Source organism: Merops nubicus, unplaced genomic scaffold, assembly GCF_000691845.1.
Source record: "Merops nubicus isolate BGI_N331 unplaced genomic scaffold, ASM69184v1 scaffold13991, whole genome shotgun sequence".
Lineage (NCBI taxonomy): Eukaryota > Metazoa > Chordata > Aves > Coraciiformes > Meropidae > Merops > Merops nubicus.
This window is the reverse complement of record NW_008589099.1, coordinates 260-17,201: the sequence shown is the minus strand read 5'-3', so window position 1 is coordinate 17,201 and position 16,942 is coordinate 260. Positions and strand designations below refer to the sequence as shown.

Below are 16,942 nucleotides of genomic sequence, written 5' to 3'. Positions count from 1 at the left end.
TGCTCACGGGAGCTGTCCTGCTGAGCCGCCCGGCCGGCGGCCCGAGCTCGCCCTCCTCTTCCCCGCTCTGCAGGCGTGTGGGTGAGCAGGGAGAGCACCGAGGCCCGGCCCAGCGCGGGGCCACACAGCACCCCAGGGTTCCCCGCTGCCTCTCGAGGGACCTGCGGGCGGCCTCTGCTGAAGAGCGTGCCTGGGGAGCCCAAGGAGAGTTCTGAGCAAGTTCCAGTCCAGCAGAGTTCTGGTGGAGCCCTCCCAGCAGTGTGCTGGTGCAGCACTGTGGGACATGGCCAGCGTGCTCCGCCTCTGCTTTGCTGGATTTGCTCACAGTGCTCAGTTATTAATGATTAAAAAAAAAGGAGAGAGTTCGGAAGAGGTTCAGAGAGATGAAAATCTGCTTTAAACTCGACTGACTGAAGTTTCCAGAATGTAGTAAGACGCTAATTAAGAAGCTACTTGCTCACAGTATAACAGAGATAAATTGTCTGTGCTCTTGGTTGTGGTTTTTGACAGTGGTTTTGAGCCTGTGGTTTCTGACTCCTAGGTGCTCTGTGGACCATCTTTGAAGGTCCATGGAATAAAAGTAAGACAAGAAAACCTATTCCCAAACAGAGAAGTCTTCATTGCTTTTGGAAAATTAGCTAAGATCTGAAAATTAAAGAAGGTTAAACACTGCGCTGGGCTCCAAAGCGATATGCAAACAAAAAAGGTGTAAACTTGTTGATAGTAGCCAATGATAAGCAAGTCTCAGTGCCGTTTACTTGAGGATGTAGTATATTCATGTAGTCTTTAGCTCAGAGTAGCTTGTCTTCCTTAAAGTTTAGTTGCTAAGCAAATAGAAATGATGGGGGAACAACGGGGAGGCGCTCCCTGCTTCCTAGGAGCCCGAGGACATTGCACTAGATCACTGGAGGGCAGAGTTCTGGCCTTAAAGGGTTTGAGCCTCTGCAGTATCTGAGGCGGTCCTGGTGTGCTGGACACACTGCCAGAGTCTGGACCAGCCTGGGGAGGTATGGAGGAGCCTAAACCCTGCCACTGCAGTAAGGATGACATGGAGTTTAATCTGCATTTTGGTATCAGGTTTCTCCATTGCTCCTATCTGCTTCCAGCAACATGTTGCAGTTTTGTGTTACTGATTTAGCAGTAATTAAGTCTGATTTTTACACTGTGCTGAGATACCATCTTCCGGGCAGCTAGTAAATGTGTAATTGTGCCCCATGTTACTTAGTTGTAGCAACAATTAACACGGAGTTTAGTATAAAGAAAAAAATCGACAGCGTGGGAGACTTCCTGTGCCCATTTGGGTCAGTTCCCCCCAGGCTGTGCTGGCCCCTGCACAGGTCTGGCCCTGGTCATTCCTGTGGATGTGAACTTGCCGCGTGGTGGTGGTGGGGTCTTGGGAGCTCCCATGGATGGTCAGCAGCCAGCAGATGTATAGATCCACCTCTGCAGGTGGAGGGAGTCACGCTCCAAAACCACCAGTTCCTGTAGCCACCATCATTTGGTCTTTTCTACTCAGGAATTGTTAGTGTTTGCTGCTGAAGTATCTTAAACCGTATTTGCAGAAGGAAACTCCATTCCCCTGTAAAAATATTTTCTCAGGTCACACGCATTTTTTTTTTTCCCCAGGCCTTATCTGTAGTATAGTTTGTGTGTTTTTAGCTTTTGTGCATTATCTGGCTGCTCTCTTGATTGCTCCAACATTTGGAGCTGTGTTATTTGAGAGATTTTTTGCAGGTGACCTCAGTGGTCCTCCCCGCACAGCAGCTGTGCCAAGGACAGCGCATGGCACCCATGGGTGCTTGGAAGGCTGGGCACCCTTTGCCGTGTGTTACGGCGTGGTCTGTGCACCCACAGGGATTCCTGTAGTCTTGGGGTGCAGCCAGGAGATAGCCCCAAATCCTTACGTACGTTTCTTTGTATCAGGTGCGTCTTCCTCTGGAAGGATCACTCAGATGTCAGTTGGCCAACTGTGAAAATGAGTTTTAAGAACTTTGGCCTGCCAGCAGGAGAGATGGGTGGAGAGGGGGCCGGCAGCAAGCCGTTTATCCCAGCCTTAAGGGGAGACAAAAATCATTGTACAAATTAGATTTCTGGCACATCTTATAACATTTTAACTTTCTGAGCAAAATTGCAGTATAAGGTCAAACTATATTGAATTAATTTGTTTCTTGATAAAAACTGTTTCTTTCTTAAATTAAGGCTGTCTTTTGCCTTGTCATTGTTCCTATTTGGTTTTATTTCAAAGATGAATAAGGCAAAAAAAAAAGTAATTTCAGGCATCTGGTTCTTTCCAGAAAAGGATCTGATTCTCCTTTTTTGTAGTGGTTTTTTTTTGTTTGTTTGTTTTTTGTTGTTGTTGTTGTTGTTGTTTGTTTGTTTTAATTGTTATCATCCCTTTAGTGAAAGTGTGGGATTTCAGACTTACATTTTTAACGAACAATTACTGTGTAAAGCTTCCATATTAATGAATGTGCATTTTCTGAAGTCTCAGGGAATGCAAGATCACAGCTCTGTGCCGTGAGAGTGGGGATTCACTTCCCCAGGAGAGGGGCACTGAGGGGGGTCACTCCACAGGGTTATCTTATGTGTGAAGCTGCTTCACTTGGTACCAAGGAGGTACAGTGGGGGCTGGATATATGTTGTACACAGAATTAGTTTTTACTATTTCTTGGTGTGAACGGTTGTCAAATTGATGAATGTCCTTTCATCCAAACAAAATTAATGCATGGGATTTGTTACTTGCCACATCTGAATTTAATGAAAAAAAATTATAAACAGGCCAATTCAATTTTCTTGTTTAGTTTACACAATTGCAACAAAAATAAGAGCATCTTCAAAGACGACGTCATACACCTGCTCACAGCTGCAGCCAGACCACGTGTCTCTGGCTGGGTTCTGGCTCTGCAGCTGCTGACTTCCTGGAGGCTGGTCTGTGGGCTGGGAGGACCATGGGCACAGCTTCGACTGAGCAAAAACGTGTGCCCCTCCAAGTTGGGCATGCTGTGCTCTGAAGATGGCTGTTGGCTCGCCTTCAGCCACTTGTGAAAGAAACCATGTCTTTCAGAGCTGTCCTGCAGAAGTGCAGCGTGGAGAAAGGTGACACAAGCAGCTGGCACTGGAACTGCCAGCTCGTGCTGGTCAGTAGGTGATGGCCTGGAGAGGTAGCCGGGGGTGTTCCTCCTAGGTCCGTACTGAGCGTGGTCTTTGTTTTAGGTGATGCCATCAGGACCGTAGATATGCCCATAGCTTCTAACTAATCATGTCAATTCTCCTCCTCAGGGCCGATGTTCAAGGGAAAACTGCAAATATCTCCACCCGCCGCCACACTTAAAAACGCAGCTGGAGATAAATGGCCGCAATAACCTGATCCAGCAGAAGAACATGGCCATGCTGGCCCAGCAGATGCAGCTCGCCAACGCCATGATGCCTGGGGCCCCGCTGCAGCCCGTGGTACGTGTGCTGCTGCCTTCCGTCGCTGGGCACGGGGGCTGTGGGGGGAGGAAGTTCATGGGTGTGTTACGAGCTGGAGAACCCCACGGGCGCCGGTTACTGGTGGAGGAGTCGGGTTCTGTGACGTGCCAGTCTGTCTGTCCTTGTGCTGCTCGGTTCTCCCTTGCCTGAAGTATTACTGTTAATTTAATTATTTTTTTTGCTACATATTTCTTGAAATTAAGAAAGTGAGTTATCTGTGTGTGAGTAGACTTCCCCTTTGCAATTTTTGTGCTCTGGGAAATTCCTGGGTATGAGAAGATTCCCACTGGATGTTTTCCGTTTATTCAGGGGAACCTTCTCAGGGAATCGTTTGCTGGAGTTGGACTTTGGTTCTTACGGCATGCTGACAGGCAGAGCAGGCAGCTTGCACTGCATGATGTGTGATGCATGTTGTAGAATCGTAGAACCCCAGACTGGTTTGGGTGGGAAGGGACCTCTCAAGGTCACCCTAGTCCAATCCCTCTGTAGTGAGCAGGGACATCTGCAACTAGAGCAGGTTGCTCAGAGCCCTGGCCAATCTCACCTGGAAGGTTTCCAGGGTTGGGGCCTCTCTGGGAAATCTGGGCCAGGGTCTCACCACCCTCAGTGTCGAAAATGTCTTCCTTCTCTCTAGTCTTCCTTTTTTAGTCTAAAACCATCACCCCTTGTCCTGTCGCAACAGGCCCTGATAAAAAGTCCGCCCCCAGGTTTCTGACAGCGCCCTTGAAGTCCTGAATCGCCACAAGAAGGTGTCTGTGGGGCCTTCTCTTCTCCTGGCTGAACAACCCCAGCTCTCTCGGCAGTGGAGTTCCAGCCCTCAGGTCACTTTTGCAGGATCCACAGCTGAGGCTTGGCAGGAGGAGGGAGAAGGACAGGTAGTCAGACTTTCTACAGACAGCCAGGGGGTGGGGTGAGGAAAATCTATCAGAAACCTCTTACCTGGTCACAGTAAAATAGGATCATCTATTACATCCTATGACAGAGTTGGCTGCCGTAGCTGAGTGTCTTGCTGTGCAGCAGTCCCTCTTCCCAGCAGCATGAAGGTGGTGGGCATCACCCCACCCTGTGTCTGCCCCTGGGGGACCTGAACGCCAGGTCCCTCTCTCATGCAATCCAGAGAGGACCTTTGTGCTAACCTAGTGGGAAATTTGGCCCGGAATCCTTCCGATACAAATTTCTAGCTTGAACATTAGAAGGTGCTGATTAATGTATGAGCCAGGCTGGTGTATTCTACATAAAATGACAAATGGTGCTTTCTGCTGAAGGCTGAAGCTTGCCCTTTCAAAGGGTAAAATGGCAGCAAAGGAAAAATAAGTTGGAAAAATATATATGAAATAAATACATCTGCATTAGCACTTCTCTGACAATTCTTTTATTCCTTTCTTGCTGGCAAAGGTAGAATTTAGAGTTTAATTTGCCTCTGGATATATTCCATTAGGAAACACGCATTCACTCTGTCAGTTGAGTTCTTCAGCTTTTAATTTCAAAAAACGTGGTGACAATTAATACTCCGCAAAATACAGCTAGATCCTTAGGAAAAGTCATCTCAGCAGAAAGGACTCTCATACTTGTGTGAAATGGTTATTTGGCCCCACGTTTTGTGGATTTACAGTAAATATTTTGTAGCTTATTTGATGCAGTTGATATGACTTGTTCTCCCACAGAGCTTTATGCTGCAACTGCTTCAGGACGAAGTGCATGTGGGGGAGAAAAGCAGAAAATGTTGTGGTAGGATTGTCACAGTAAATTGACTTTAGTACCTGTTAGCACAGCATGAGAAGGTGCCCCCTTGTGTTTTCTCTCTTTTGATTGCTTTTTCTTTTAAGTAGAACTGTCGGTGTCAACCAGGCAAGGCAATGAGCCGAGGCAGCGCGTGTGCGGGGGGACACCCTGGCCCTGCCCCGGGGGCCGCTGCTGGCTTTGGGGTCAGAAGCCAAATGACGTGTCTGTGGAGCTAGAGAGCTCTAAATCAGGCTGTGCTTGACGTGTCGGAACTCCAGAGCAACCTGAAAATGACTTTTCAGCTTCAGCAGCACAAAAGAGATGTGTGCACGTGCCACAGTTTTATTTTTATTTCCTGATTTGAGTGCAGTGCTACAGCATTAGTGCCAGCAGGCTCATATTTGGGACTATGAGAAAGCTGAAGTAAAAATACAACCAACAGTAAGAACCATTGCTTAAAATATTCGCATCTGCCAACCTGTTGGTGTGTCGTTTCCATGAGCTGTGACCAAATACAGCATGCTTGGGTTTGTACACAGTAGTGTGTCTCACACACTGACGTTTGGGTAAACGTGAAAAAGTACCAACACAGCCCTTTGGATTAGCGTTCCTTTTTGATCTAAGGAGAGGCTTGTGTGAGGGTAACATTTAAATCCAGTGGAAATTTTCCTTTGTCACACTCCTGCTGTTCCTGATGAGGCAAATGTGAGTGGATTGGGAACTGCAGCACAGCCCTTCCCACTGTGCCTGGGCAGTTCCTGTGTACCTGCAGAGTTCATTCCCTTTCATTGCAAGGATTCATTACGAGACCCACTGCATGTCCCAGCAATAGTATTTCCAAATGGTTGTCATCCTACTAATTTGGCCTTAAAACGGCTTTCTTTTTTAGCACAGTTGAAAGGGATGTTATATCAGGGTGGTCTGGCAAAGTGACTGATGATATCCCACCTACCGATGCTTCAGTCGGTTTGTTTTGTTTTACAGAAATCGATACCCCATGCTTTAATAACAGTGAGTGAACTTAATGAGAGACTCTAATTTGGTAAGCAAAGCAGTAGGATTCTTTCACTCATATTTCTCTTTGATAAATGTTTCAATTATCTTAGTTGCAAGTAATGTTTGTGGGCGTTTCTCATCTTTTTAGTTCACTCTGCAGCGGGCACTCAAGGGAGGGGGCTTTTGGGTGGTCAGGACTGAGCTGACTGTGAGCTCCGAGGCCCTGCGGGATTGCTCTGCCTGCATGGGTCCCTGCTGCCTCTGCGCCTGCAAACCTCTTCTGGGGGATTGCCGGGCTCAGCTAGACTCAGGCTTTTTTGGTTCAGAAAGACCTGGACAGACTGGAGAGCTGGGTGGAGAGGAACCTCATGAAGTTCCACAAGGGCAAGCATAGGATCCTGCATCTGGGGAAGAATAACCCCCCTGCACCAGAACAGGTGAGGCTTGTTGGGAAGCAGCTCTACAGAGGAGGACCTGGGAGTGCTTGCGAACACAAAGTTCACTATGAGCCAGCAATATGCCCTCATGGCCAAGAAGGCAAATGGTCTCCTGGGTGCACGAAAAAGAGTGTGGCCAGCAGGTCAAGGGAGGTTCTCCTCTCACTCTACTCTGTGTGAGGCCACACCTGATGTACTGTGTACGGTTCTGGGCTCCTTAGTTCAAGAGAGACAAGGTACTATTGGAGAGAGTCCAGTGGAGGCTGTGAAGATGCTGAAAAGACTGTAGCATCTGTGAGGAGGAAAGGCTGAGAGCTCTAGAGCTGTCGAGTCTGGAGAAGAGATGGCTGAGAGGGGATCTGATCAATGCTGAGCAAGAGCTAAAGGGTTCATGGAGGGCAAGAGGCTGGGGCCAGACTCTTGTCAGTAGTGCCCAGCAACAGGACAAGGGGCAATGGGCACAAACTGGGACCCAGGAGGTTCCATCTCAACAGGAGGAAAAAATTCTTTTCTATGAAGGTGCCCAAGCCTGTCACAAGCTGCCCAGAGAGGCTGTGGAGTCTCCTTCTCTGGAGAGATCTCAGACACACCTGGACATAATCCTGGGAACCCTACTCTGGGTGACCCTGGTGGAGCAGGAGGATTGGACAGAATGATCTCCAGAGGTCCCTTCCCACCCCCACCATGATGGGATTCTGGAATTTGGCACTGGAACATGAGCTGGTACCAGCACGTTAGTGGGTGGTGCTGCTCTGCTTCACAGCAGCAATGTCAGACCCTGGGTTTACCTTTCCCAGAGTGGAAGAGTGAAGAGTACTGTGCAGAAGCAGAAGGATGCAGACATGAGACCAGAAGAGTGGAGATGGGCTGCCAAGGTGCCTGGGGACTCTGGTGCCATTCCCTGGCTCCAGGGGCATGCGGGGAGCCCTGGGGCTGGTGGCAGGCCTGTGTTGGTGCAGAGTGGAGCGAGGCCCCAGAGCTCCATGCCGCATGTGCCGCAGGCCGCCCGCCTTGCTCTGGGCGATGTGGCCCGTGCCGGTGCTCTCCCTGCCATGGCCCATGCTTGGCAGATCAGGGTGTGTTAAATGAGTCTGGCTCCTTCCCTGTGGTACTGCAGGGCTGGAGTGCTGGCAGGAAGCTTGTCTGTTACTTCGTGGCTCCACTGCACTGCAGAGACCGACTTCCAAAGGTGCCCCCGTGTCTCCTTTCCTCCCCAGTCGATAAGCGCTGCTAGAGAGCATTGCCTCTGGAAGGCAGCCCCGTGGAGGCTGGAGCTGCTGGTGAGGTTCACGGTGGCTGTGCACAGGCAGCTTTAGAGCAGAATTGTTCAGTAGAGGAGGTGACATGGGTTACAGGGCATCTGGCAGCACAGAGTTGCATCCAGGGTGGTGTCCTCCCTCACCTCTCATGTCATCAACAGGGGCTGCTTTTTTCTTTTGGTAGATGTTTTGCATGATGCACATCAACGTGGTAGGGCCCAAACTGCGAGGCCAGTGAGTACTTGTATGGTTTGCTGGTGGTGACAGAGAAATGCTACCTCCTAGAGACGGGGAAGCGAAAGTTTGCTGGAGATCAAGTGAGCAGCAAACAGCAGAGATGAGCCCAGCAGCTTGGACTGACTCGGAGCTCCCCTGTCTCTCCTCCCAGAGAGGTCCCAGTTCTGACCAGCTTGCAGTTAAAGGCAGGGGAGCCCAGGTTGCCCCTCGGCTGATGCTTGGGGTGGCCCTGGCCACAGCATCCCGCTCCTCCCTGCGGTCTGGCGCCGGGGGCAGTCCTTGGGGTGTCCAGCCTGTGCCTCCTGTCTTGTGAGGCCACTGTTGCCAGAGGTTTGTCCTGGGGGTGGGAGCATTGGGTGGCTCTGTGCAGGCGCAGCTCCTGCTGCCCAGGCTTCACCATCCCAGGGTCTCCTCCTGCCACCGGTGTTCTCCCAGGCTGGGCTGTACTACTGTGGGACAGGGTTTTATCTCCTAGCTTGTATGTGTACAGCACACTGTAAAGCACCTGTGAGTTTCAGAATAACGTGAAGTGGCTCTGATAAAATATGCTGTTATTTTGCAGTGGTCTAAAGATGTCAGGATATTTCAATCAGTAGAAACTGATTTTGGGAGAAAAGAAATGTGGCAGTCCTTAATTGCACAGCAAGTACATTGGGCTGAAATCAAACAGATCTCTTTAGTTATGCATTAGCGGGCTGGTTTGTAGTTTTGTATTTAATGTTCATTATTACATAGCTGATAACACAGTAATGAAACTGCAGTTAATTCATAGTGTATTGAAGAGTAGTATTTAATTTCCTGTAAAATTTGCCTATTTGTGTTTTATTCACATAGATGAAGAACTAGAGATGTTAAAGAAATTATTCCCATTTACACAAGTTCCACTCTTTTTTTCTTCAGTAATCCTTGCCTGTGTTTTTGTCCAGTGTTTCAAATGGACTTGTTCTTGCTTCTAAACGGTTTGGTCATTTCCTCAGGAATCCCAGCTCAGGTGGTGGTATGTGCTGTCTGGCTCAAACAGATATGAAAAGAGAAAAGACTTGCCTTAGCTTTGTCCTTGGTTTTCGCTGTAAAAACTAGTTTGGAAGAAATATGGGAATGCCTTGCGTAACTCCTTCATTTAGATACTAAAGATAAGCACTGCAGACTGGATTTTATTTGGACATTACACTGGTAGCATGGTGCCTTTGCATTCAGTGGGGCTAAAGAGTTATTTATTCTTTGCTGACGTGTAACAGCTCCACATTTGGTCTCACAGCATTATTGGGTCCTCTACATCCAATTATCTTCACAACACATAATAGCCTACAAGGGCTTCTGACTCTTTCTTTTTTTAAAACAAGCAAACAAACAAAAACTCCCAGTATTTGCACTCTCTCTCTCTGGCTTAAAGTTTTAGTCTAAATAAAGCATCTTCTCGATGTTGCATTTGTCTCTCTGGCTATCTGCGTGGACAGCCTGTTTAGTTTTGTAAAAATAAATGATTACGATCGTCTGGTCTTGTTCCTGTCTTAAACCTCTGTCATTTCTGAACCAGCACAGGCTGTCATCAGGCTCAAAAATGTATTTATCCATGTCTGAAGCTGAGCGTGGTTCAGTGGTGTGTCTGGCCTCTTGTGCAGATGCCTGCACACATTTTGGATATGTCCTTCCACGAGCCTCAGACCTCCTGTGCTGTGGGAAGCGCTCGTGTGTGATGTCATTGCTCCAGGGAGGGTCAGGTGAGAGTTTGCTTAGAAGCTGCCATGGTACAGGGGAAGCCTGAGAGGGAGAACCAGCAGAGGCTTGTGTGCGATGCCTTGGTAACAGAAGCTCACTGCCGTCGTGCTCAAGATGACAGCGACAATGGCATTGTGCTGACGGCATGGCAAGTATAAATATTTAAAGTGGTTTTCTTCTTGTTTCCTGTGATTGCAGCCAATGTTTTCTGTTGCACCGAGCTTAGCTGCCACCAGCGCATCGGCCACCTTCAACCCCTACCTGGGGCCTGTCTCCCCAGGCCTGGTCCCGGCGGAGATCCTGCCCACGGCCCCGATGCTGGTGACAGGGAACCCTGGTGTCCCGGTTCCTGCCGCTGCCGCCGCCGCAGCCCAGAAGCTAATGAGGACAGACAGGCTGGAGGTAGGAGCTGATATCTGTAACTTACTCTCACAAGTTGTTTTATAGCTGCAAGAGACATAATAAACAATACGTTTCTCTTGTGAAAGAAAATAATTCAGGTTTCGATTCAGCTGATAATATCATATTCAGGGCAGAACTTCTGGCTCTCAACAGCTCCCTAACAGGAGGTTGGATCCAGGTGGGGTTGGTCTGTTCTCCCAAACAAAAAGTGACAGGACAAGGGGAAGTGGCCTCAACTTGTGCAAAGGTTGATGTTGGACATGAGGAACAATTTCTACTTTGAAAGGCTTGTGAAGGCCTGTCCCCAGGCTGCCCAGGGCAGTGGTGGAGTCCCCATCCCTGGAGGGGTTTCCAAGCCGTGGAGATGTGGTGCTGGGGGACATGGGTCAGTGGGGACCTGGCAGTGCCGGGGGAATGATTGGACTCAGATGATCTTAAAAGCCTCTTCCAACCCAAACTATTCTATGGTTCTGTCTTGGTAACAGGCAGGGAGAGGGAACTGCTGATCATGCAGTAGGTTAATGCTTGTGGTTCTGCTGCTGACCCTCCATTGCAGAAAGAAATGGAAATATTGAGCTTTTTTAGGAATGACCATGGCTGCAGTGAGAGCGCCTCAAAGCTGTGTTAGTGTGTGCCCAGAGGGTGTTAACGCTGGGGGTGCATGGGCAGAGGTCCCGAGCCCCGGGCAGTGTAAGGGCAGAGCTGCTGCGGGGGCAGAGGCGGCTCGTGGCTGCGCTCCCACTGTCGCCCTGGGTGGGTGGTGCCGACGCTTTCCCGCCAGCCTCCCCCGCACATGGCTTATCGGCCTTGCCGCAGCCCCGGCAGGCGCCCATGCGCTCGAGCTGCTGCTCTCCCTTCCCCTGAATCTTTCTTATCTGAAAGGCCTGACAGTGTTTTCGGCACCTTATCGGCGCGGGCCGCCAGCGAGCAGGCAGCCTGGCTGGGTCCAGGCGATGCGCCAGCACCCCGTTTGTCCACTGGACCCAGGGGTGTCTACAGTAACGGATTAATTCCCCTTATGAGGGAGGTTATGGGCTTGGTCTGCTCTCCCAAGGGGGAAGCAGTAGGGCAAGAGGAAACGGCCTCAAGTTGCACAAAGGGGAGATTGAGTTTGGAGCTGAGGAACAATTTCTTCCCCTTGAGGGTTGTCCAGGGCTGTGCCAGGCTGCCCAGGGCAGTGGTGGAGTCCCCATCCCTGGAGGGGTTTCCAAGCCGTGGAGATGTGGTGCTGAGGGACATGGGTCAGTGGGGACCTGGCAGTGCTGGGGGAAGGGTTGGACTCAATGATCTAGAAGGTCTCTTCCAATCAGAACGATTCTATGATTCTAATTCATTTCTCTTTCTTAATTGCATCTCTGGCTGACAAGCTGCCACTCAGAAGGCTGCAAGCTGGGAGGAGTGTGGAGGGTCATCTGGCAGCGAGTGTTTCCTCCTGCCGCTGTCACTGTTCAGAGCTCACATCACCACCACAGGTTCCCCTTCTGCGGGATCACATAATTTTCTTTTTTAGAGATGTTTTCTCCAAGGAAGGCGTTCCCTGAAGCATGACTGGGCTGCAGGAGAGGCAGCCACCCTGAGCTGAGAGATGGCACGTGGGTGGATCTCTGGAATCACCACAGGATGTTTTTCCTTTGAGGCCTCTCTTTCACGATGGATACCCGCCAGATGTGGATTAAAAGTAGAATGCAATTGGATAAATTCATAAATAAATAAATGACAGCAGATTCAGAAATGAGTACCAAGAGGGGGATGCTGATGGCAGGAGACCCTTTGTGTCGCAGCGCTGAGGCTGGCTGCTGTGTTTGGTTATGCTTCCACCCATGTGCCACGGTGCTGTTTAGTGGTGCTGGGGCCATGTGGGCTTACAAGTTTTCTGTTCATAAGCAGGAGCAGGATGTGTTTGAGGCCCCCAAGTACCAGCTCTGCCCATGGCCAGAGAAGCGCCTGCCTCCATGGGAGCCCAAGAGGGGCTGTGTGGGGGAACCTCTTCATGTGGTGCCTCTGAGGTAGAGCTTGTGCTGACTGGCAGGCTGTGACCAGACTGCACAGGGAGCTGAGGAAATCCGGGCTTAGCTTGCAGGATCTGCTCCTCCAGATGCTTGCATTCCGTTTATCATAGAATCGTTTTGGTTGGCAAAGACCATAAAGATCATCAAGTCCAACCATTTACCCAGCACTGCCAAGTTCACCACTAAACCATGTCCCTCAGCACCACCTCTGTGTGTCATTTAAATAATTTATACAGCTATTTAGAGAAGTGATATGCTGCTGAGCCAAACTCCCCCGCATGAGAAGGAGTTGTGAGAGTGTTACTCTCACAAAACACCCAGGGGCACAGTCTGCAGTAAAAAAACATTTTTATCAATTAGAAAAAGCCAGCAAAAACATCTGAAGTAAGTAAATTTTTAAAAGAAGGCCAACTGGTTTTTCTTTGAGCTTGTATGTAAAGAAACATGATGGCCAAGTTGGAGACCCCTGAAAATAAGTGTTTAAGCTTGGAGAAGTGCCTCTTCTGTCACTTTTTTAAATGGCACTGTCACTTTAAAGAACTCCAGCTTCTTTTACCCTTCAAGCTGTTTAAGTTTTGCTTTTTATTTTGGCTGGGATCGAAGGCACATCCAGGTTGACCCACCGACTCTGCAGTTCCACACCACACTGTGTTTGCCTTACAAAACCAGTACCAGTTTGGGGCAGGAGGTGTCTTTTCCTCCTCTTTTTTTCCTTACAGCAAACGCAGTTTAAATAGTGAAATATGTAAATGAGAAGATAATGTGCTGGTGCTTTCCAGTGTATTGGTCAGTTAGTTGGGAGCAGCCAAATGTAGTGTGCAGACAGCAAGAAAGCACATCAATTTTATGAGCAGGGAACCATTTTAATGTACTTTACAGATTACAGACATGCAGAACTGATTTGGAAGATTTTGTATGGCCTGCTTGTTCCCTCTCCAAGATGCCAGCCTGTGTCTACCTGCTCTTTAAGTGAGCTTTTGGCTGTGGGTATTGTCATTTGTTACTACGTGATCAGAGAGCTTTATAAGGCTTAGGTCGCTCTCCCTTGGAATGAACTGTCCTAGAGAAAAATAACCACTCTGATGTTAGCATCTAATCTTGGAATATGGTTTGTTCTGCTTAGAATTTTAAATACTTATTTTCAGGAGTGTTCTCCAGCGTTAATTAAGTTAGCACACATGTTCTGGGGTGCTGAATCAGGCTGTCCCACAACTAAAAGCTCTCAATGCATGTACCTGGGATGTTAAGGAAAGCAGGCAGACAACCCAGAGCCATCAGGCAATGTGCCCAGGCTCCAAAATTAATACAAATATTGGAGGGATAAGGTCAGTGACTGTTACTAGCAGTAGGATTGGTTTTGTGTGTATCAGGACCACGTTGCTGGTACAGATAGCATGGAGATGTTTGGGTGTCCAGTGTGCTTGGCCAGTCCCATAAAAAAAAAATCTGGATCTCAGGGTGGAAATTTCATGGGCTGAAGCCATCCTACATCCTACAGCTTTCCTCACAGTGCTCTCCTGCCAGAAATATCTGGAATAAAAGTGTGGCTCTTCCAGTGAATTAGAAGAGAAGTGAGGAAAGAGAAGTGAGAGGGAAAGGAGTTGCCTAATGTTTTATTTAAAACTCCTATTTTTCCATCTATTCCACCTGTGTCTCTCCAACCAAACCTCTGCCCAGCCTTGGGGTGTGCAGCCTGCGACCACAGCTGAGGTGATGTGATGGTTGTCCCCCCACCATGGTAGGCAACCTGAATCCCTTCAGGGTGACCAAATTACCCAGCCCAGAGTCAGAAGAAGTTGGGTGAATCACAGTCAGTCAGTATCACTGAAGCACTGTTTTTGCAGACAGGCGAGAGATGTACAGGGTGCCTCCTTTGTTTATGTTTCTTCATATACTGAGTTGAAAACAATGATACTAATTGCAGGGCTATTAATAATTAAATAAATAAAAGCTCTCCAGATCTGAAAGGCCCGACAGCATCTCATGCTTCTGTGCCTCTCATTACTCAAGCAGATGAATGATATATTGCTGCGTGCCCGTGGCAAAAAATGACACCATTGTCAATGCTTGCTTTTAAATGAAAGCAAACAAGAATGGGAAGCATTCTTGGTTACCATCACAGGGGTTGAAGAGCCTTTGCTGGTCACACTGATTAATAGGACTGCAGTGTTATGGTTTGTGTCTTCCCACTGCAAACCATCTGTCAGAGATCTGGTGGGGAGTGCTGAGAGTGAGCCGCTTGTTGCCTTAGCTCAGCTACGGCCTGACAGCTTGGGGGAAACTTGCTCTGGACCTGCCAAAGATTATCTGTCTAACTATTTTGGTTTCCTGGCCATCCTCCTTTGGTTTTCAGCTATGGTAAAACTAGCTTACCTGTGGATGCATTTTCTTTCTCTCTGTGTATACAAATAATTTATATATACACTTCTATATGAATCTGTATAAGCATCTTTGATTTATTAATGGGGTAGTTCTTGCCTTTATCTGGAGTGGTTTTGAGACTTTGGTTTTGTGGATCACTAGTGCAAGACAAAAAAAGCAAAGACAGTCCACTGACATTAATTGCATCTTTTATCTTCAGAAGAGAAGACTGCAGTTTGTTTTTAGACTGCAAACAAATAATCAAAGGAAAACATCCGTTTTTGTCTGAACTGGCTTGTTTCGCTCTGCTGCCGATATACCTCCAGAGACATGGTCTCTGCATGGAAAAGGACTACAAATAGGGTCATGCTGGAATGGCCTTGGACAAAGGGATGTTTCCCGCAAGCAGGTTCACAAATGGCATTGCTCTTGTCAGTCAGGGTGTCACTTCAGAGCTCTTAGGTGATGGGCTGCTGGAACTTGAAGCAGCACAGGGGTTAAAAAGCAGCTAGAGCAGTAGCATGGATTGAAACTGCACAACAACCAAATTTGCTTTATTGCAGAGATCAGAGCCAAGCTCCTTGAGGAAATACTGATGATCCAAGCTTATGGACACCCACCTTTAAAAGGAAATTTCATCTACTACAGGAGTTTTATTTTTACACAAACTTGGTTGCTTTTGTCCCTTTCTGTTTCCCATAGCCTTTGTAAAACTGAAATGGCAAAGGCATTTTTGTTAGTGGTTGGTGAAGAGCTGACTGTGACAAGAACACGTCAGTTTGTTAAATACAGGGTTTGCAAGGTGTGTGAAGACCAGGCTGAGGTTTGTTGCGCTAGTGACGAAGTCAGTGTGAGTACTGCTGGTGATGGCTGGAGCTCCAGGAGGGCTTGGGGCTAGGCTGGAACCTGTGTTCCAGCAGTGGGAATGTCCTCCAACCAGGTAGCTTTCTTTGGGCAATTTCTGATTTCTTCAGCTTTGTCTGGCTGCTGTCACATGGCAGCAGTGTGACAGTGGGACCAGTGACTGCTCTGGCTGCAGCCTCTGCTTGCCAACATGGCCCACCTTCCACCAACCATAGAACAGTCCAGGTGGGAAGGGACCTTTAAAGATCATCTAATCCTCCCACCCTGCAGTCAGCAGGGACATCCCCAACTAGAGCAGGTTGCTCAGAGCCCCGGCCAACCTCACCTGAAATGGTTCCAGGGATGGGGCAGCAACCACCTCTCTGGGCAACCTGAGCCAGGGCCTCACCACCCTCAGCATCAAAAATTTCATCTTTCTCTCTAGTCTAAATCTCTCTCTTTTAGTTAAAAACCATCACCGGTCCCAACAGGCCTTGCTAAAAAGTCTGTCCCCAGCTTTCTGACAGGTCCCTTGAAGTACTGGAAGGCCCCCAGAAGGTCTCCCTGGAGCAGGGAGCTGAGCTCACCATCAGGAACTGGGCTTCTCCTGGAACTGAGCTTCCAGAAGTGACAGCTCCGCTCTAAGCTGTGCAAGTTAGTTTGGAAGTCTCCCAAACTAATTGACTTCCTTCTCCTGGTGCCGCAGGTATGTCGGGAGTACCAGCGTGGCACCTGCAACCGGGGAGAGAACGACTGCCGGTTCGCTCACCCCGCCGACAGCGCCATGATCGACACCAACGACAACACAGTCACCGTCTGCATGGATTCCCCCCCCCCGCCGACAGCGCCATGATCGACACCAACGACAACACAGTCACCGTCTGCATGGATTACATTAAAGGGAGATGCTCGCGGGAAAAGTGCAAATATTTCCACCCTCCGGCGCACCTGCAAGCCAAGATCAAGGCTGCCCAGTACCAGGTTAACCAAGCTGCAGCTGCCCAGGCAGCAGCGACAGCAGCTGCCATGGTGAGTTTGGAAAACACCTCTGGACTAGAGATGTGTCAGCGAGAGTCACTGATCGGTGTGTTAGCTCTTCCTGCTGGAAGGGGGGGGGGTGCACTCGGGGTCCCGGTCACAACACGGTGCAACAACCTTCCTTAGCATGCGGTACTAGATCTGCTCTGAAGTAGTTTCAGACTGTTCAGGTGTTTCACTAATTTTGCCTGCTGATGTACAGAGTATCTATATGTACATATATGTGTGCATATGTGTGTGCGTGTCTGTGCGTGTGTGGGCATATATGTATATATAGTTTATTGTGTCTCTGTGTGTGGGTAGATGCCTATCTATCTAGCTGCTCAGATAGATCAACCCCAATTTCAGATACTGTGAGTCTGTGTTGGCAGACATTTAGTTTTTAGAGACCTCCCTGTGTCAGCACTGCCCATAGCCCCGTCCTGCCCCACGCCGAGGGCTGCCGGCC

General features: G+C 48.8%; 1 protein-coding gene across 1 annotated transcript in view; it reads left to right on the top strand.

The window, feature by feature from the left end:
* Nucleotides 1-16,540, top strand: part of LOC103781755 (muscleblind-like protein 1) — a gene marked incomplete at its 3' end in the record, with an annotated part of 45,794 nt that extends 29,254 nt beyond the window's left edge. The window contains exons 2-5 of the mRNA XM_008949476.1: nt 3,280-3,450; nt 10,040-10,243; nt 16,163-16,274; nt 16,331-16,540. Of these exons, the coding sequence (XP_008947724.1) occupies nt 3,280-3,450; nt 10,040-10,243; nt 16,163-16,274; nt 16,331-16,540 (697 nt within the window). The remainder of the gene's footprint in view (nt 1-3,279; nt 3,451-10,039; nt 10,244-16,162; nt 16,275-16,330) is intronic.
* Between the last annotated feature and the right edge of the window lie 402 nt (nt 16,541-16,942).